General features: G+C 46.5%; 1 protein-coding gene across 2 annotated transcripts in view; it reads left to right on the top strand.

The window, feature by feature from the left end:
• CD276 (CD276 molecule) overlaps positions 1 to 18,686 on the top strand; it is a 107,487-nt gene extending 88,801 nt beyond the window's left edge. Inside the window, exons 3-8 of one of the 2 annotated variants that reach the window (XM_080642861.1) lie at positions 8,390 to 8,728; positions 8,901 to 9,197; positions 12,507 to 12,641; positions 13,718 to 13,759; positions 15,157 to 15,192; positions 16,894 to 18,686. In XM_080642861.1, the coding sequence (XP_080498987.1) occupies positions 8,390 to 8,728; positions 8,901 to 9,197; positions 12,507 to 12,641; positions 13,718 to 13,759; positions 15,157 to 15,192; positions 16,894 to 16,916 (872 nt within the window). In that variant the 3' untranslated portion in view covers positions 16,917 to 18,686. The remainder of the gene's footprint in view (positions 1 to 8,389; positions 8,729 to 8,900; positions 9,198 to 12,506; positions 12,642 to 13,717; positions 13,760 to 15,156; positions 15,193 to 16,893) is intronic. The other variant, XM_080642860.1, reaches the window with a different exon arrangement.
• The last annotated feature ends 1,485 nt before the right edge of the window (positions 18,687 to 20,171 follow it).

Here is a 20,171-nt window from a genome sequence, read left to right as displayed (position 1 = left end):
CTGTCTCCACTTTTTTAGTTTATTTTGTTCATTAGATTCCATATATAAGTGAAATTATATGGTACTTATCTTTCTCTGATTGGCTTATTTCACTTAGCATAATACTCTCCAGGTTCATCCATGCTATCAAAAAAGGCAAGATTTCCTCCTTTTTTCAACTGAGTAGCATTCCATTGTGTAAATGTACCACCGCTTTTTTATCTACTCTTCTACTGATGGGCACTTGGACTGCTTCCAAATCTTGGCAATTGTAAATAAAGCTGCAATGAACATAGGGGTGCATATATTCTTTCAAATTAGTGTTTTGGGTTTCTTTGGATATATTTCCAGAAGTGGAATCACTGGGTCCATTTTTAATTTTTTGAGGTAACTCCATACTGCTTTCCACAGTGGCTGCATCAATCTACATTCCCTTTTCTCCACATGACAAGTGCAGAGATGATATCTCATTGTGGTTTTAATGTGCACTTCTCTGATGATTAGTATTGTTGAGCATGCCTTCATATATGCATTGGCCATCTGTATGTTTTCTTTGGAGAAGTGTCTATTCAGGCCTTTTGCCCATTTCTCAATTGGATTTTTTTAATTTTTGGTATTGAGTTTTATAAGTTCCTTCTAAATTTTGGATATTAAGCCCTTATCGGATGTATGGACAAATATGTTCTCCCATTCGGTGGGTTGTCTTTTTATTTTGTTGATAGTTTCTTTTTCTGTGCAAAAACTTTTTAGTTTGATGTAGTCCCATTTGTTTAGTTTTTCTTTTGTTTCCCTTGCCCAAAGAGATATATCAGAAAAAAATATTGTTACAAGAAATGACTGAGATTTTACTGCCTATGTTTTCTTCTAGGATATTTATGGTTTGGAGCCTAACATTTAAGTCTTTAACCCATTTAGAGTTTATTCTTGTGTATAGTGTCCGAAAATGGTCTAGTTTCATTTTTTGCACACATCTGTCCAATATTCTGAACACCATTTATTGAATTGACTATCTTTACCCTGCTGTATGTTTTTGCCTCCTTTGTAAAATATTAATTTACTGTAAAGGCATGGGTTTATTTCTGGGCTCTCTATTCTGTTCCATTGATCAATATGCCAGTACCATACTGTTTTGATTACTTTGGTCTTGTATAGTTTGATATCAGGTAGAAAGATTCCTCTAACTTTATTCTTTTTTCTCAAGATTGCTCTGGCAATTTGGGGTCTTTTGTGGTTCCATATAAGTTTTTGGAATATTTATTCTAGTTTTTTGAAATATGCCATTGGTATCTTGATAGGAATTGCATTGAATCTGTAGATTGCTTTGGGTAGTATGGACTTTTTAATGATGTTAATTATTCCTATCCATGAACATGGTATATGTTTCAACTTATTTGTATCTTCTTCAATTTTGTTCTTCAGTGTGTTATAATTTTTTGAGTACAGGTCTTTTACATCCTTGATTAAATTTATTCCTAGGTATTTTATTCTTTTGGGGGCAATTTTGAATGAAATTGTTTTCTTAGTTTCCCTTTCTGATAGTTCATTATTGGTGTACAAAAATGCAACTGATTTCTGGACATTTATTTTGTATCCAGCTACTTTGCAGAATTTATTTTTCAGTTCTAGTAGTTTTTGTGTGTGGAATTTTTAAGGTTCTTTATATACAGTAATGTGTAATCTGCAAATAATGACAGTTCTACTTCTTCCTTTTCAGTTTGAATATCTTTTATTTCTTCTTCTTGTCTGATTACTGTGGCTAGGACTTCCAGCACTATGTTGAATAAGAATGGTGAAAGGAGACATCTCTGTCTTCTTCCCAATCTTAAGGGGAATATTTGTAGTCTTTCCCATTGAATATGATGTTGGCTGTAGGTTTTTCATATATGGCCTTTATTATGTTGCTGTATGGTCCCTCTCTTCCTGTTTTGCTGAGATTTGTGTTTTTTTTTTATTTTTATTTATTTATTTATTTATTTATTTTTACCATAAATGGGTGCTGGATTTTATCAAATGCTTTTTCTGCCTCTGTTGATATGATTGTATGGTTTTTATCTTTCATTTTGTTTATGTGAGGCATTACATTTGTTAATTTGTGAATATTGTACCAGCCTTACATCCCCAGAATAAATCCCACTTGATCATGTTGTATGATCTTTTAAATGTATTGCTGGATCTGATTTGCTAATATTTTGTTAAGGATTTTAGCATCTGTGTTCATCAGAGATATTGGCCTATAATTTTCTTTCTTTATCTGGTTTTGAAATTAGGATAATACTGGCCTCATAAAATGAGCTTCAGCGTTTTCCCTCTTCTTGAACATTTTGGAATAGTTTGAGAAGGATAGGTGTTAGTTCTTTGAATGTTTGGCAGAAGTCACCTGTGAAGTCATCCAGTCCAGGACTTTTGTTTGTTGGGAGTTTTTTTTTTTTTTTTTTTTATTACTACTTCAGTTTCACTAGTTGTAATCTGTCTATCCAGATTGTCTCTGATTCAGTTTTGGAAGATTGTATGCTTCTAGGTATTTATCCATTCATTCCAATTTGTTGGCATATAGTTGTTTGTAATTTTTTCTTACAAAAATGCTATTTTTGTAAATTCAAGAAACCTTTCTGAATACTGTATTTAGTAAATTATGTGTTAAGACTGATTTTCACACTTTTTTGGTGTGCCTGTTTTGCTGGTACCAAAAGCACACACTTAATCGAACTATGACCCAGGAATGGCAATGTCAGGGTAGGGGCACACCTTCCCCAAAAAGTCTATTGGGGATCCTTTCCTAATTTTGCGGGGCTCCAAAAGAAGAATTGGAATGGAGATAGAAGTGATAAGGTGGGGCAGCTACAGGGTACAGCCATAGGATGGAGGGCAGGTGTGGAGCAGGGGGTTTGTCTCTGGCTATGCCTGTGGGCCCGGCTTTTGGGGATGGAGTTGACCTTGGCTGATGAGATCCATGCTCCTGTGTTCCCCTCACCTAGACTCCCTCAGCAAACCCTGTTCATCCTACCTCCTAAATAAACCTTGAATCTGTCTCCTTTTTTCATAGCTACTGCCACCCTCTGAAGCTAAACCATCATCACTTCTTACAGGGACCACTGAAGAGCCAGAGTGAATTTGAAGCATTGTTACCCAAATTATACCCGATTAAAACTCTCCAAATGACTTCCCTTAATTCCTTTCAGGTCCACAAAGCTCTCCCATCCAAATGCTGCAGCCTCACCAACAGTTTCCTGATATTATCACATAGTAACCTGAACCTTGACTCAGGGCCTTCACACCTGCTATTGCCTCTATGTGGCTCTTTATCTTTTTTTTTTTTTAATTTTTATTTTTCAAAGTAATATTTTATTTTTCAATTACAGTTGATATACAATATCATATTAGTTTCAGTTGTACAAAATAGTGATTAGACATTAATATAACTTATGAGGTGATTACCCCCATAAATCTAGTATACTTCTAACGCCATAAAGTTATTACAATATTATTGGCTGTATTCCCTATTCTGTATTTTACATCCCCATGACTATTTTGTGATTACCAATTTATACTTCTTTATCCCTTCCTCTTTCACACCCAGCCTCCCAAACCCCCTACCATCTGCAACCATCAAAATGTCTGTATCTATCTTTGAGTCTGTGTTTTGCATGTTCATTGATTTTGTTTTTTAGATTTCACGTATAAGTGAAATCATGTGGTATTTGTCTTCCTCTGAGTTATTTCACTTAGAATAATACTTTCTAGGTCCATCCATGTTGTCACAAATGTTAAGATTTCATTCATTTTTATGGCTGGGTCATAGTCCATTGTATGTATGTACCACTTCTTTATCCATTCATCTATTGATGAACATGTAGGTTGCTTCCATATCTTAACTATCCTATATAATAAAAGGCTAATATGCAATTAGACTGAACAGTGGAACAACTGAACAACCAAACAACCAGTCGCTATGATGTGCGCTGACCACCAGGGGTCGCATGCGGAACATGGCAGGCATTGGCAGCAGGAGGCAGAGAGCAGAACATGGTGGGCAGTGGCTGTGGCGGGGTGGTGGAGCAGGTGAGCTGGGGTGCTAGACCAAAGCGGGGCGCTGGTCGCTGTCATCAGGGCGAGCCTCTGGTGGTTACTAAAAATTCTTTGCTCCTGCATGCTGCGGTCCCGCCCAATGCTCGCACCTGCTGCCGGCACTGGCCCTGCTTGCACCTGCTGCCAGTGCCAGAGCTGCCTCTCGCACCTGCTGTCAGCGACAGCCCTGCTCTCACTTGCTGCTGGTGTTGGAACCGCCACCCACAACCATTATTGGTGCTGGCCCCGCTTGTACCTGCAGCCAGCGCCTGGCACCAATCCTGATCGCTGGGCACCGTCAGCAGATGCAAGTGGTGGCTGCTGGTCCTGATGGTCCCTGAGGGCTTCTCCACCTCCCTCTGCTCCTGAGGTGTGATCAGGGCAGCAGCCACCACTTGCACCCACTGATGGCTCCAGCCCTGCTCGCACCCACTGCCGGTGCCGTCCCCAATCGCTCTGCACCCTCAGCACATGGGGGCAGCAGTGGGAGCAGGGCTACTAGCAGACAGGGGACCAGGGCCACGGTGGGAGGGGCCAGGCGAGGGTGTGGAGGATGGGCCAAGACCCGCCCCTGTGCCCACTGCAGCCTTGCGGCTCACAGTCCCTTTCAAGGTGCATAAATTCGTGCACTGGGCCCCTAGTTGTTAATAATGCTGCGATGAACATAGGGGTGCATATGTCTTTTTGAATTAGTGTTTTCGATCTCTTCAGATAAATTACCAAAAGTGGAATTGCTGGGTCCTTCTTTGTCTTTTGTTATAGCCTTTGTTTTAAAAGTCTATTTTGTCTGGTATAAGTATTGCTACCCCAGTTTTTTTATTTAAATTTCACTTTCATGAAATACCTTTTCCATCTCTTTACTTTCAGTGTGTGTGTGTCTTTTGATCTGAAGTAAGTTTCTTGTAGGCAGCATACATAAGGATCTTTTTTTCTTTTTTTTCTTTTTTTTTTGTGTGTTAATCCTCACCTGAGGATATTTTTTCCATTGAATTTTAGAGAGGGTAGGATGGAGGGAGGGAGGGGGAGAGAGAGAAACATCGATGTGAGAGAGACATGTCCCCTGACTGGGAATGGAGACTGAACCTGCAACCATTTGAGACATGGGCCAATAATCTAACCACTGAGATCACCAGCCAGGGCGAGGATCTTGTTTTCTTATTTATTCAGCCACCCTATGTCTTTTCATTTAAGCATTTAATACATTTATATTTAAAGTAATTGTTGATAGATACGTAGTTATTGCCATATTATTATTCACATTTTTTGTTGTTAATCTTCACCTAAGGATATTTTTTCCATTGATTTTTTAGAGAGAGTGGAAGGGAGGAGGAGAAACACAGAGAGAAACATCAATGTGAGAGAGACACATCAATTGGTTGCCTCCTGCACTCATCCTGATGGGGACTGGGGATGGAGTCTGCAACCAAGGTACATGCCCTTGACTGGAATTGAACCTGTGACCTTCAGTCTGCAGGCTGATGCTCTAATCACTAAGAAAAACCAGCTAGGGCTTATCATTCATACTTTTGATCTTTTTTTCTTCTTTTTCTTCATGAAAGCCCTTTAATATTTTATGTAATACTGGTTTGGTGGTGATGAACTTCATTAGCTTTTCTTGTCTGGAAAGCTCTTTATCCTTTGATTCTAAATGATAGCTTTGCTGAGTAGAGTAATCTTGGTTTTAGGTTCTTATTTTTCACCACTTTGAATATTTTGTGCCAATTCCTTCAGGCCTGCAGAGTTTCTATTGAGAAATCAGCTGTCAGTCTTATAGAAGCTCCCTTGTAAGTAACTCTCTGCTTTTTTACTTGCTGCTCTTAAGATTCGTTGTCTTTAACCTTTGGGATTTTAATTATGATGGGCCTTGGTGTGGGCCTCTTTGGGCTTATCTTGTTTGGGAAACTCTGTGCTTCATAGTCTTGTGTGTCTATTTCCTTCTCCAGTTAGGGATTTTTTTGTCATTGTTTCTTCAAATAGCTTTTCATTTCCTTGCTTCCTCTCTTTTCCTTCTGGGACCTCTATGCTATGGATGTTGATACATTTGATGTTGTCCCAGAGGTCCCTTAAAACTATCCTACTTTTTTAATTCTTTTTTCTTTTTGCTATTTTTATTGGGTGTTTTCTGCTACTTTATCTTCCATATTGCTTATTTGATCCTCTGCTTCTTCTATTCCACTGTTGATTCCCTTTAATATATTCTTCATTTCAGTTAGTGAATTCTTCATTTCTAACTGCTTTATGTTTTCTATCTCCATTTTTATGTCTCTTATTTCTTTGTTGAAGTCATTACTGAGATCATTGAGCATCCTTATAATCAGTGTTTTGAATTCTGCATCTGGTAGATTGCTTGTCTCCATTGTGTTTAGTTCTTTTTCCAGAGTTTTGGTCTGTTATTTCATTTGGGACTGTTTCTTTGTCTCCTTATTTTGGCTGGCTCCCTGTGTTGGTTTCTATTTATTAGGTAGAGCTGCTCTGCCTTCTGGTCTTGGTAGAGTGGTCGATGTAGTAGGTGTCCTGTGGGGCCCAGTGGCACATTCTCTGTGGTCACCTGAACCAGGTGCTCCAGATGTGTCCATTGTGTGGATTGTGTATGCCCTTCTCTGTAGTTGAGCCCTGATTGCTATTGGCATGTCAGTGGGAGAGATTGATGCTTAGGCTGACTGGCTGAGGACTGGCTATGAGTACAGTAGAACTGTTATGCAGCGATTGACTGTACAGAACAAGATTACTTTAGTGGGGCTTCAGTGTGTCAGGCTCTTTTTCATTCCCTTTAAATCTCAGCTTAATAGCTCTAAGAATGTGCCTCACTACCATATTTAAAAGTATGGGCACTTTTTTTTCCTTCTGTACAAGCTAATTGTGTTTATTTAAGAAAAGAAAAAAGCACCTGTGATCCTTTCTCATCCAGAGAAAACCACTATTAACACTACAATGCATACTTTTTTAGACTCCACTTTCCAATTTATAAAGATAATACTAGATGCCTGGTGCATGAAATCTGTGCAGGGGAGAGGGATGGTCCCTCAGCCCAGCCTCTGGGACCACTGGCTCCTAACTGCTTGCCTGCCTGCCTGATCGCCCCTAACCACTCTGCCTGCCTGCCTCATCACCCCTAAACACTCTGCCTGCCTGCCCAATGCCCCCAACTGCTCACCTGCCTGCCTGATTGCCCCTAACCATTCTGCCTGCCTTTCTGATTGCCCCTAACCACTCTGCCTGCCTGCCTGATTGCCCCTAACTGCTCGCCTGCCTGCTTTCCTAATTGCCCCTAACCACTCTGCCTGCCTGTCTGATCACCTCTAACTGCTCGCCTGCCTGCCTGATTGCCCCTAACTGCCTCTGCCTTGGCCCCCACCACTGTGGCTTCATCCGGAAGGTTGTCTGGAAGGTTGTTTGGCTGTCCAGTCTAATTAGTATATTACACTTTTATTATTATAAATATACTCATGGGAAAATGAAACCAGCACAGATAGCTGTTAAGTACCTGCCAGGTGTTTGAAAAGCTACCACTGTACTTTCTAATTCATTGGCATGTTTTCTTCCTAGTCTAGCCCTAATGCTAATAAGGATTTGTGTGCTAGTGTGTTCATCTCTCCCATTAAAATGTTAGCTCTGTATAGATGTGACTTTGGTCCTATTCTCTTGCATTCCTAACTACTTGGCAAATAGTAGGTGCTTACTGTATTTGTGTTGATTGAATGAGGATTGCAACCAGTAAATTTACTTTAGGTCTCAGGCCTCCAAGGACAGGTGGATGGGGCTTGGGGTTCACCCTGAAGGAGAAGGGGACTAGAGAGGCCCAGAGTGTCTCCACCCATCCTGACCACCTTGCCCCACTGACTCTTCCCCCAGGCACCGCCTTGGAGATACAGGCCCCACAATCATGTTTATTTAAGAAAAGATAAAAGCAGGGTTGGTAGTCGTAAGGGGTGAGGGCGATGGTAACAGGCCTTCTCTACTCTCTACATCTCCTGACTCAGGGCCCTGGAGATTTCTGGAAGGATGGAGAAGCATTCAGATCTCAGCAGGGATGAAGGAAAGGGGAGGGAAATGAGTCCTAGCTGGGAGGAGAGTTTTGCTAGGGCCAGGGGCAGCCCAAGTTTGGCCCCCAGAATGGACCTTGTCAGACCAAGGCCAACCTGCTGTGATTTCTGTCAGAAGATAAGGGAGACTCTAGGAGTCTGGGAGTCCTGAGGCTCAATCTGCTTTTGGGTGTGGGGAGAAAATGGGAAAGTTGGAACGGGGCCTGGGGTTGATTGGGAAGGAGGTGTGGGAGGCTGTAGGGTGGTAACATAGAGTGTTGCTACCCCTCCTCACTACCTTGCTCCTCCAACCTCGCTGTCAGGCGCAGTAGAGGTCCAGGTCCCTGAAGACCCTGTGGTGGCCCTGCTGGGCACCGATGCTACCCTGCGCTGCTCCTTCTCACCAGAGCCTGGCTTCAGCCTGGAGCAGCTCAACCTCATCTGGCAGCTGACAGACACCAAACAGCTGGTGCACAGCTTCACGCAGGGCCAGGACCAGGGCAGCGCCTATGCCAACCGCACCGCACTCTTCCCTGACCTACTGGCTCAGGGCAACGCATCCCTGAGGCTTCAGCATGTTTGTGTGGCTGATGAGGGCAGCTTTACCTGCTTCGTGAGCATCCGAGACTTTGGCAGCGCTGCAGTCAGCCTGCAGGTGGCAGGTGAGCACCAGAAGGGGGCGACCTTTCCCTGAGTCACCCCTCTCACTTCCCTAGCTCCTTACCCACTGCCTAGTGCTGACCCCTGTTACTCACAGCCCCAGGCACCCTGTTCCTCCACTGTGCCCCCTCTGTCCTTGCCTTATCTTGACTTCTACCCTTTGCCTCCCTCCAGCCCCCTACTCAAAGCCCAGCATGACCCTGGAGCCCAACAAGGACCTGCAGCCTGGGGATATAGTGACCATCACATGCTCCAGCTACCAGGGCTACCCTGAGGCCGAGGTGTTCTGGCAGGATGGGCAGGGTGTGCCTTTGGTGGGCAATGTGACCACATCACAGATGGCCAATGAACAGGGTTTGTTTGACGTGCACAGTGTTCTGAGAGTGGTGCTGGGTGCTAATGGCACCTACAGCTGCCTGGTGCGCAACCCCGTGCTGCAGCAGGACACTCACGGCTCCGTCACCATCACAGGTAGGGGACTGATGAACAGCTGGGGAGGATGAAGGAGCCACCCCTCTTTTCTAGATGCTGGGCTGGAATTTAGATAGGTTTGAATGTTCAGAAGACTTGAAAAACCATTTTCATACATTTTAGGTGTCTCAAATTCTCTCCCAAGAAGTCCTTAAGGGACTTGCCTAATGAACTGGTAAGAGGCATTTGTAATGTCCTAGCAGCACCTTAGGTAGCACTTATGCTTCTTATACAAGGAACCAAGTACCTGCCTGGAATATAAGGTGTGGGTGGGAGTTCTGGGGCAGCCCCAAGGCATGGTCCCAGGACGTGGTGAGGGAGTGTTTTCTTATGGGAACTTCTCTGGCTGATGGGAAGGCTTTGCCGCATCCATGGGTGCCATTTGATTCTGAGACCCTGAGAGACAGCTGGGTTTCTACAGGTGGTCAGCCCCTAGCAGCCCATCAACGTCAGCTCTTCTATAATTGCGCTCACAACCCAAGCAGCAGTCAGAATGGCTGGGGCTCTCTCTGCTGCTCCTATGTGGTCAAATACTAGGTTGATGCCACAATCTCTGGTTTGGGGGGTCTTAGCACAGACACCCTTTCTCTTCCTTGAATGCCCATCTTAGTGGGCATCCCTTGTACCTGGGGATGTGAAGCAGGCTGAGGCCAAGGGAAGCAGTCTCCATCTGTGTTTGGATCTCAGTCTGGCTCCTCAGTTCCTCCCCATGAGCCAACTGACCTTTCCAGGGGCCTCCCCATGAATCTGGGTCAGGACAGCAGGTTCTGTCCTGTTTTCCTTGCTATGACTTCCACTCAACCCCCAGCGCACCCATGTCCTGATCTGCACCTGGTCCCCAGTTTCTGCACTAGCCTCAGAATTCACTGACTTATTCCTGTCTCTTCTCACAGGCGAACCTGGACCTTCCAAGGCCTTCACTTGTCTTCTAGGCATTCAGGCTCACTCCTCCTTCTCTTTCAGTTGTTGCCTTCTGTAAAGGCTGTGTTCCCTCTGCCCACCCCTGCAAGATGAACCCCACCCTATTCCTGGAAACCCTCTGGGCTAGTGATCCCTGCCCCAGACTTTTGGATGTTCTGAGGGGTCTCCTTGGCCTTTTAAAGAACAGCATATTTTCTGGTGTGTTTGCAGGAGAGAATAAGAACTATCAGATATGAGGTTGACTGGAGTGGTTCAAGAGAAGTCTCCAGGGACTGGTGAGAGTTGAGAGACCTTGACGGATCGGTGGGCTTCCTGGCAATTTGCACACTGGGCTGAAATGGACATTTGCCATGCCATGCAAAAAGGGCTTGTCAGTCAAATGTAATTGCAAGGAGAATGTTTGCCCCACCAAAGACAAAGATCTTTATTTAAAACTTTAGTAACTAACATTTAGTACTTTCATTTCACAGATGAGGAAACTGAAGCCCTGCCAGGCCACAGACCAGCCCAGTGGCTCTGGCTCTTCTGGGGGTCAGGCACCTCTTTGAAAATTGGATAAGTGATAAATGCAATAGCTTGTATTTAAATTTTGAGGGTGTGTGGCCTCTCTAAATTCATGCCTGGGAGGGTCTGTTGACCTTGGCTCCAGCACCCTCCAGTGAGTAGATGAACCCGGACCAGAATTCAACAGTTAGCCTTTCAGTCCAATTTTCTCTCCTCCCTACCACCCAGCCTCCTGTTTTTGTTAGAGCAGGTCTGGCCTACTTTGGAGTCCTTGGCCTGTATTTCACTTCGGGCAGCTTTGTGCCTTATAAAACATTCTGGTATTGAAACTGTCAGCCCTCCAGCCTACTCTCTCCTATACCTGCTGGAGGTTAGTGAAGGTGAGTGGGATTTATGGAGCAGGCACTGTTCGGGAACCAGAAGACAAAGGTCTGAGCCCTGCTCTGTCCCTTACTGGTTGAATGAGGGCAAGTCTGACCTGTGTTCTAGGCACCAGCCCACGATAAACACCGAAAGAGTCTTCCTCCCTCTGGGTATTTATTTGGCTCTGCTCTGTCATAGCTGCAGGAGCCCCACTCTGGGCTCCCCAGGGGTTTCATGGACTGGCCCTCCTGACTCCTCATATAACTGCTGTCCTCTCCTGCTTATCAGGTGATGGGTCCCTCTGCTTCCTATGTCCAGACCGGCAGCTTTGCCAGCCATGCCAGCTGAAGGTGGCATCTGCCTCAAATGCCCATATCTATGCCAGGGCCTCCACTGCTGAAGGGCTGAGGACACTACTCTCAGCACAGCTGGTGCATCCTACAGGAGCCACTGGGCCCCAGGCTGCTAATGCCTGGGGTGCTTGTGTTTTCCAGAGAGCACAAGAAGGCAGCACTGTCTTTGGTTAGATTTGTTGTCCCCAAGCCTTCTACCCTGGAGCCAGCAGGAATCCAGGGACTGGGCTGGAGGATGGCATGCTCAGAACAACTGCTGGCCCTGACCCAGGTGTGGGCACTTCATCTCCTTCCATCTGTCGTGAGAGAGTTCACAGAAGGGCCCTCAGCATTTCACAGAAAGATGCCCATGGCAAGCTCCTCATTCTAGCGCCCTCAGTGCCCATCCCCATTGACATGCAGGATCTGAAGATACTTTCTGTAAAGGGCTGGGTAATAAATATTTCAGGCTTTATGGGCCACACATCATCTCTTACTGCTGCTTCTTTCCTACTTCCTTCTGTTCTTCCCTTGCCATTTCTTGGCAACTCTTTACAAAAATTATCTCACGGGCTATACAAACACAGGTCACAGGCCAGATTTAACTGACAGGCCTTAGTTTGCTGACTCCTGATCGGTAGGGTGGGGAATATCACCAGGTGGGGCCTGGGTAGTCAGGGAAGGCCTCCTGAGGAGGTGGACTTAAGGTAGGTGGAGAGCTTAGGAGCATTTTTTTTAGTCAGGGAAACTGACAGCAATGTATGGTGGCTGGAGGGAGCCAGTTATCTCTGCAGAGAAGGGCCAGGACACCGGTTTGGCTGCAGCAGAGGTTCCTATAGTGGAATTAGATACAAAGGAGAGGGAGAGGGAGTTAAGTGGCAGCTAGATTATTGAGGTCCTCGAATCTTGTAAAAAAGATTGAAACGTTATTCTCAGATCCGCAGGGAGCCATAGAAAGTTCTTGAGCATCATCAACTGAAGATTCTTCAACCTTACCAGGTTGAAGCATGTTCATACCAGCCATGGTCTGTCAGGGTTTGGAGGGTGTATGGATGAGCAGGGAAAGGGCATGCACATAGTGTTGGGGCCCAGAGAGGGTGGGAGACCCCATTCACCTTGGAGCCAGAGGGTACTGTCTTCATGGCCATGGGGGCCAGAGATGATGATTTCTCTCCACTGTCCCTCCCAGGACAGCCCATGACATTCCCCCCTGAGGCCCTGTGGGTGACCGTGGGACTCTCTGTCTGTCTTGTTGCACTGCTGGTGGCCCTGGCCTTCGTGTGCTGGAGAAAGATCAAACAGAGCTGTGAAGAGGAGAATGCAGGTGAGAGGGGTGTGTGGATGTGCGTGCACATGTCTTTGGGCATGTTGGTGTGCCTGTGACATCAATATGAGTTTTACTTTCCCCTGACAGAATGAATGTGGGTGTGCCAGGGGGGCTAGATTGTGTGTGTATGACCTTGGGGCTGAATATGTCTTGTGTGTGTGAACAAGTTGAGTCTACCTGTGAGTGTGCAAGTATGGCAGGTTGAATATGTATATGAGTGTGACTGGAAGTGAGTGGTGGACGTGTAAGGCTGAAGTGTGAGAAGGTGATGAATGTGTCTGTGAGAATACTAGTAAGTCCCACGAGTGTGTCTGTGAGTGAGAGCACAGGTTTAGAAATTTAACATACGTGTGAATGTTTCATGGGTTTGGGGTCATTATGTGAGGATGTGTCTGCCTCAGAGGGGGCAGAGCCTGGATCCTCTGCCATTTGCTGGGCTAGGATCAGTATGAGCTGACTTTTGGTGACTGGCAGGTGGTGAGCTGATCTCAGTAGATGGGTGGCTTGACCTTGGTAGGTAAATTGACTCTGGTGAGTGGTGGGTGAGGGAGTGGACATTGATGAGTGGGTGAATTGACCCTGGTGGGTGGTACAGTGGTTAACAGAGGTTTTCTTGGGTAAACATGAAAGTAATGGTGAGAGATAAAGATGACTCGGTGTCAGGAAGGACAGTGAATATGTGAATGGGGAAGAGGCTGGTCAGTTGACAGATAGGTGATGCTTGTGCAGCAGTGCCTGGGTGGGCTGGTGGAAGGATGAGTGGACCAATAGATGGGTGGGTATACATGTTGGAGGGTGGTGGTTGACTGGATTGGTAAGTGAATGGACAGGTAGATGATGGGTTCAGTGGATTGGTGAGGGTGAGTAGCTGGTCCTTGGCTAGATGAGTGGCTGGGAGCCCTTTATCCTGCCCCAGGGCTCTGCTCTGTGATACTTGCTCTCAAGTTATGACTCTATATCTAATACTTGACCACAGGTCAGGCCTGCTTCCCATTTACCTGCCTCCTGCACCCCCAGGTGGGGAAGTGCAATAATGGAAATGGGGCTGAGAAAGTTTTTGTTTGCTCTTCCAGGAGCTGAGGACCAGAATGGGGATGGAGAAGGATCTAAGACTGGTAAGTCTAAGCTTGTAGCTGGCCTTATTGACTGAGGAAAGGACACAGGAACAGGGGAGAGGTTTTCAGGACCTGGAGGAGCCATATTTGCTTGAGGTTGAATGAAGCGTGTCCTGTGAACTGAGGCCTTACCACCCAGGTGAGTCTGGTTTCTGCTCAGCATTAGGCTTGGAGGTGGCTCTCCCCTGATTCCTTCCCAGGTGCTGCTTCACCTCGCCTGCCTACCTTTACCCATCTGCCAGCCAGTTCCACCCTTAGGGACCCTGCACTGTGGAGTCTGGTGGATTCCTAAGGGAGAGGGATAGGGCAGCCTGAGTTTCAGTTCCAGCTCCTGCTCATATAAACTAAGTGGCCTTGAGCTTTGCTTCTCTGGGCCTTGGACTCCTCATCTTTGAGTCTCAGTTTTCTCCTAAGAACTGCCTCCCTTCATTGGGTGTGTGGGTTTGATTAGATGAGGTAATGTTTATAAATGGCCTCCTATCATACCTGGTACCTAGGAAGTGCTCAATACCTTGGAGTCCTGTTATTAGGCAGATAGTGTAAGGTAGTCCCACTCTGGATAGAGGTTAAGTAACTCTGGTAACTTTCCTCCTTTGGGCTTCAGTTTCTCATCTGTAAATGTCATCCTGCCCTTGCCCTGATGGGCACCCGAAGCTTATTTTGGAGCTCTCTGAAATGACAGGATAGGAAAGAGGTTTTTGAAGGTCCTAGTGCTGTGGGGACACAAACTGGGATCCCAGCGTGGGGTGGGTGCCAAGGTGCTGGTATCTCGTGGCCATGGTGCCCTCATTGCCTTCTGGCTCCTGGGCTGGGAGAGGCAGGTTCCTGCTGAGCCATTTGGGATGATGCCAGTTGACACCGGTTCTCTCCCCACACCCATAGAACGAAGGGCAAGAAACAGACACCTGGGACTGCTATAAATTATGCCAGTTAATTATCTGTCTTTGGTGTCCGGGTGTGGAGACGGCTCTGGGATCAGGCCTCCTTTTTTCATGCTCAAAGGCAGATGGAGTTGAAAGAAGGGAGGGCAGGAGCTGGTGGCTTAGAGATTTAGTCAGTGTCTGTTCCACACGGTCCTGGGGACATCCGGGGACATCTGCAACCTCTCTGGCTCCTTACTTCACTGTGTTTGTGGAGTAGATACTACATCTCTAGCTCACAGGAGGGCAGGTAGTTGTTCTCATTCTACTGATGCAGAAAACTGAGGCCTAGAGATGGGAATAACAAGCCACAGTGTGGAGCTGGGACTTGGGAGAGCAGCCTAGGCCCCTTCCTTGGTGCTATGATGTTGCCCCCACTCTCCTGCCTCCTCCCAGTTCTTCTATCTCTCCATACCACCCTCCACAACACAACTTTCCACAGTTCCTCCTAACTATGTGCTTCTTCCTTTTTTGCAGTCCTGAGGCCTCTAAAGCACTCTGAAAACAAAGAAGGTAATGACACGTGGTGCTTGAGATTGTGTGTGTCTGTGCACCTGTGTGTAGGAGGCACGAGGGTCATGGGGAAGTGATTGTACTCCTTGGTGGTGACCTGCTCCCCAGGAGAGCAGCCTCCACTCCCCTCACACCCCCTAGTAGAGCTGCTGAGACCTTGGTTACTCCACCCTCTGAATGGTGGGGTCAGACCAAACCTGGGTTCAGCAACCTTGGTACTTGGGTTCTGGCTAGGAAAGAATTCAGAGTCAAGACCCAAACTGTAAGAGAACATTTATTTAGTAAATCATAGAGGTAAAAAAGTAATTCTAGAAGAAATGCACCTAGTAAACAAGTTATAGAGGTAGAGGAAGGGTCCTTGGAGCTCGGGAGTGAGGAAGCAAATGGTCAAGTGCCTGGGACAGGGAGGAGCAGGGGGAGGGAGAAGGAAAGGCAATGGGGGGAGGGGAGGAAGAGAGGGGGAGGAGGAGAGAAAGGCAAGGGCATGTTCCCAGAAGGGAGAATGCACTGAGTCCTCCGTCCTAAGGGTTTTAAGGGTGGAGAGTTTAGGGGAGGTCCCAGGGGGAATTCTCAATAGAATATTCAGCAGCTTTCCAGGTGTCCTTTCAGGGTCTAGGTCTCCCCTGATTGATTGGTGGTCAGGGCAGGGGGTCATTATCCAATGCAGCTGGTCCTGAGGTGGGCCGTGTCTGGTTTTGTTGCTTATCTGGGCCTGGAGCTGACATACAACTGAGGCCTAGATGTTATCTCTAGGAAGGAAAGGTTAGGGGGTCCAAACCCCATAACCAGCCATATGCTAGGGGAGGAGAAATCACCCTGGGGCAAGGTCTTACTCTACAATTGTCCTTTGCTAGACACCACCCTGGTGACATTCTGTACCTGGCCTATTGTCCTTGCTCTGTGCATGTCTCTCTAACTGCCTATCACAGATCTGAGTGGCTTCCACCTAGAAAATCAAGGTTGATTGCCAAAGGTTATGGAGCCTTAGAGTTTTTTCAAGTCACCTTGGTGTCCCTGTTGGGAATTTCTGGATGCTCATCCCTGCATTTAGCTTTCTTCTGGGTCCCAGGCTCTGGATTTGCTGGGCAAGCGCAGGGGCAGTCCACAGGAGGAGACCTATTTTCCCAGTCAGACAGACTGCCAAAGAATGGGAGAGGGAAGGGTGGGGTCACACATGTCCCTGTCTTCCTTCTAAACTCTCCATTCAGGCCAGGAGTAGAGTGAGGCCAGGGCTATGAATCCATGAGGTGCCCTCTACATGGAGACAAGAAGCCAGGGGGAAGAAGGTTTCCCACAGCATGGCTGCTAGGGAAATTGGTGTGGGAAAGAGAAGCTGGAAAGGGTTTCCTGCTAGCCGATAGAAGAGATGGGAAGGGAAAAGTGTGCCAGGCAGAGGGGCCAGTGGGAGGGAAGTGTTTGAGTTGAGTGGATCCATGGGGATTGGTGAGGACTAAGCTGTCTCCCTCAGGCGCCCGCCCTGGTGGTCTGCCTGATGCCCAACTCCGGTGTTTGTGTCTTTTGGGGCCGCGGGGCAGCGCTTAGTGCTGGGGACTGCTAGCTGGACCTCTGTGGGCACTCCCACACACACTGCCCACTCTGAAGTATATGACCATGTCCTGGGCTTCTGGCACTCTCCCAAGAGTAGAACTCGGACACTTAATGCTCCCCCCCCCTTTTTTTTCTTCCCATCATGAAATTCAGGTGATGGACCAGAAATAGCCTGACCACAAGGATCAGGGAGCTGCTGCCCTTGCCTTGGGCTCACCTCTCTGCCTGCACTGGGGCCTCTGTGTGAGCCCTGGGCTGGGGCTTCCCTGCCCCCAACAGATGGCTCCCATCCTGGCGAATCTACTCCTTCTGCAAAGGATGCGATACAAGACCACTTGCAGCCTCATTTCTCCAATGGACATGACTCCCAAGTCATCCTGCTGCCTTATTTCTTATAGACACAGACCCCACCACCTTGCTTCGCCAGTGGATACGCTACATGGACCATCTGGCTGCATTTTTTCTCTAGAGAGCACAACATTCAGACTGACCTTCTGACTTGTTTCTCCTAAGACTTGATACATAGTCACTCCTCGCCTTGTTTTTCCAGTGGCCCTGATACACTAGCTCTCACTTCTCAGATTTCCTCCCACCTGCCTGTAATCCGTATCCTCAGATGGGGCACTGTAGCCCAGTATGGCCTAGAGTCTAGCGGTGTCTCCTCTTGCTTTCTCCCACGCTGGCCCCAAGGCTGGCCTTTCCCTCCTCCACTAAGTGAGCACAGGTCCCCTCCCCAGGCAGGCAGAGGCACAGGGGCACATGCTGGGACACATACAGGCTTTCCCTTGGGCCGGTCTCTTCCACTGTGCCCTGGTCTGTGCCCTGTGAGCCCCCCTCTGCCCACCGTCCCCACAGGAAGCGTGTGCTGGTCACACTGGGTCCTGGGGATCAGCTTCTGTTCCCTGCTTTTCTGCTTTTTGCTTATTCAATCAAGTAATGTTGACTGAGCACCATGGGGGTTGGTACTGTGTTAGGTGTGGGGAACCCTCCCTGAGAAGACAAGCTGCTTCCTCAAGGACTTGCCCTTCAGCTGCAACCCTGTGAGGAAATAGCAGTTCATGAGAGGGGCTCCTGCTTTGCTCTCTGCTGTACCCCTCTGCTGTGCCCCCAGCTACCTAGGTACCTCACCCCCATCCCATCCCTGGTTCTTACTCAGAGTGGCAGGGGTGGGTAGAAAGCTGGAGAGAGGGATGGAACCTCTCACTCCAACTGGTGAGAAGCTGATGGCTCCCAAAGTGTCTTTTCAGGGTGAGCAGGTGGGCAGTCAGGCAAGACCAAAAAGACCCCAAGAGCCCAGCAAGGAGGACGCCTGGGGCCTCGGCCAGGGGTACAGCCCCTCCGCCCTTCCCCCCACCATGGTGCTATTCTGGGGCTGGGCAGACATTTCCTGGCCTCTCTTTGGCCAGCCCCAGCCTCTGGTAGAATGAACTTCTGTTCTCCCACTGACATAGCTCCGTTCGCCAGCAGTGGAAGACGTGGCGATTTCTAATTTAAATGTGGGACTCTCAGGAATTTCATTAACTGGGGGGGTACTTGGAGGAAAATAAATGCCTTTGTAGAAAGCTTTTTCTCTGTGAAGTGCATAGAATAGGGCCGGGTCAGGACTCAGCAGGAAGGATTCCTTCCTGGACATCACAACTGGGCCTCCTTTCACCATCCTTACAGCACTCGGTCTTGGGAGCTGTGTTGCCCCTCCCTGGCTTCAGTTTCCCTCTTGGTGAAGTGAAGTTGGCTGTGTAGAAAGTCGGGCCCTTTGGTTACTCTATGGGGCTCCACTCATTCCTAAAACACCCCCTAAAGAAGACTCTGACCCCAGGTTTGTTTAGGGCTTCTGCTAATACCCCATTTTGCAGATGGGGAAGCTGAGACCTAGTAAGAAGCTGGTACCGGGAAAGGAGTTCTGCATGCTATTCTTTTTTTTTTTTAAATTTTTTTTATTAAGGTATTATATGTGTACATATCTTACCATTGCCCCCCCACCCCACTCCCATACATGCCCTCACCCCCCAATGTTTTGCATCCATTGGTTACTCTTATATGCATGCATATAAGTCCTTCAGTTGATCTCTTATTTCCCCCACCTCTCCCTAACCTTCCCACTGTAATTTGACAGTCTGTTTGATGCATTACTGCCTCTGTATCTATCTTTTTGTTCATCAGTTTATAATGTTTTTCATTATCCCCAAATGAGTGAGATCATGTGGTATTTTTCTTTCATTGACTGGCTTATTTCACTTAGCATAATGTTCTCTAATTCCATCCAGGTGCCTACAAATGGTAGTAATTCCTTCTTTTTTATGGCAGCACAGTATTCCATTGTGTAGATGTACCATAGTTTTCTGATCCAGTCATCTGCTGACGGGCACCTAGGCTGTTTCCAAATCTTAGCTATTGTAAATTGTGCTGCTATGAACATAGGGGGCATATATTCTTTCTGATTGGTGTTTCTGGTTTCTTAGTATATATTCCTAGGAGTGGGATTACTGGGTCAAATGGGAGTTCCATTTTCAGTTTTTTGAGGAAACTCCATACTGTTCTCCACAGTGGCTGCACCAGTCTGCATTCCCACCAGCAGTGCACGAGGGTTCCTTTTTCTCCGCATTCTCGCCAACACTTGTCGTTTGTTGATTTGTTGATGATAGCCATTCTGACAGGTGTGAGAGGGTGTTGCAATGTCGTTTTGATTTGCATCTCTCGGATAATTAGTGACTTTGAGCATGTTTTCATGTGTCTCTTGGTCTTCTTCTGTCTTCTTTCAAAAAGATTCTATTTAGGTCCGTTGCCCATTTTTTTATTGGATCATTTATCTTCCTTTTATTAAGTTGTATAAGCTGCCTGTAGATGTTGGAAATTAAACCTTTATCAGTGATAACATTTGCAAATATGTTCTCCCATACAGTGGGGTTTCTTCTTGTTTTGTTGATGGTTACTTTAGCTGTGCAAAAGCTTTTTATTTTGATGTAGTCCCATTTGTTTATTTTCTCTTTGGCTTCCATTGCCCTAGGGGCAGTATCAGTGAAAAAGTTCTTTTGGCATATGTCTGAGATTTTGCTGCCTGTGGATTCCTCCAGTATTTTTATGGTTTCCCGTCTTATATTTAAGTCCTGTATCCATTTTGAGTTTATTTTTGTGTATGGTGTAAGTTGGTGATCTAGTTTCATTTTTTTTGCATGTATCTGTCCAATTTTCCCAACACCATTTATTGAAGAGAGTGTCTTGACTCCATTGTATGCTCATGCCTCCTTTGTCAAATATTAATTGCGCATATTGGTTTGGGTCGATATCTGGATTCTCTATTCTATTCCATTGATCTATATGTCTGTTCTTGTGCCAGTACCAGACTGTTTTGAGGACAGTGGCTTTGTAATACAGCTTGAAATCTGGTATTGAGATCCCTCCTACTTTATTCTTCTTTCTCAGGATTGCTGTGG

The sequence above is a fragment of the Plecotus auritus genome (assembly GCF_963455305.1).
Source record: "Plecotus auritus genome assembly, chromosome: 1".
NCBI classification, from domain to species: Eukaryota; Metazoa; Chordata; class Mammalia; order Chiroptera; family Vespertilionidae; genus Plecotus; species Plecotus auritus.
This window is presented reverse-complemented; position numbering and strand designations above follow the sequence as displayed.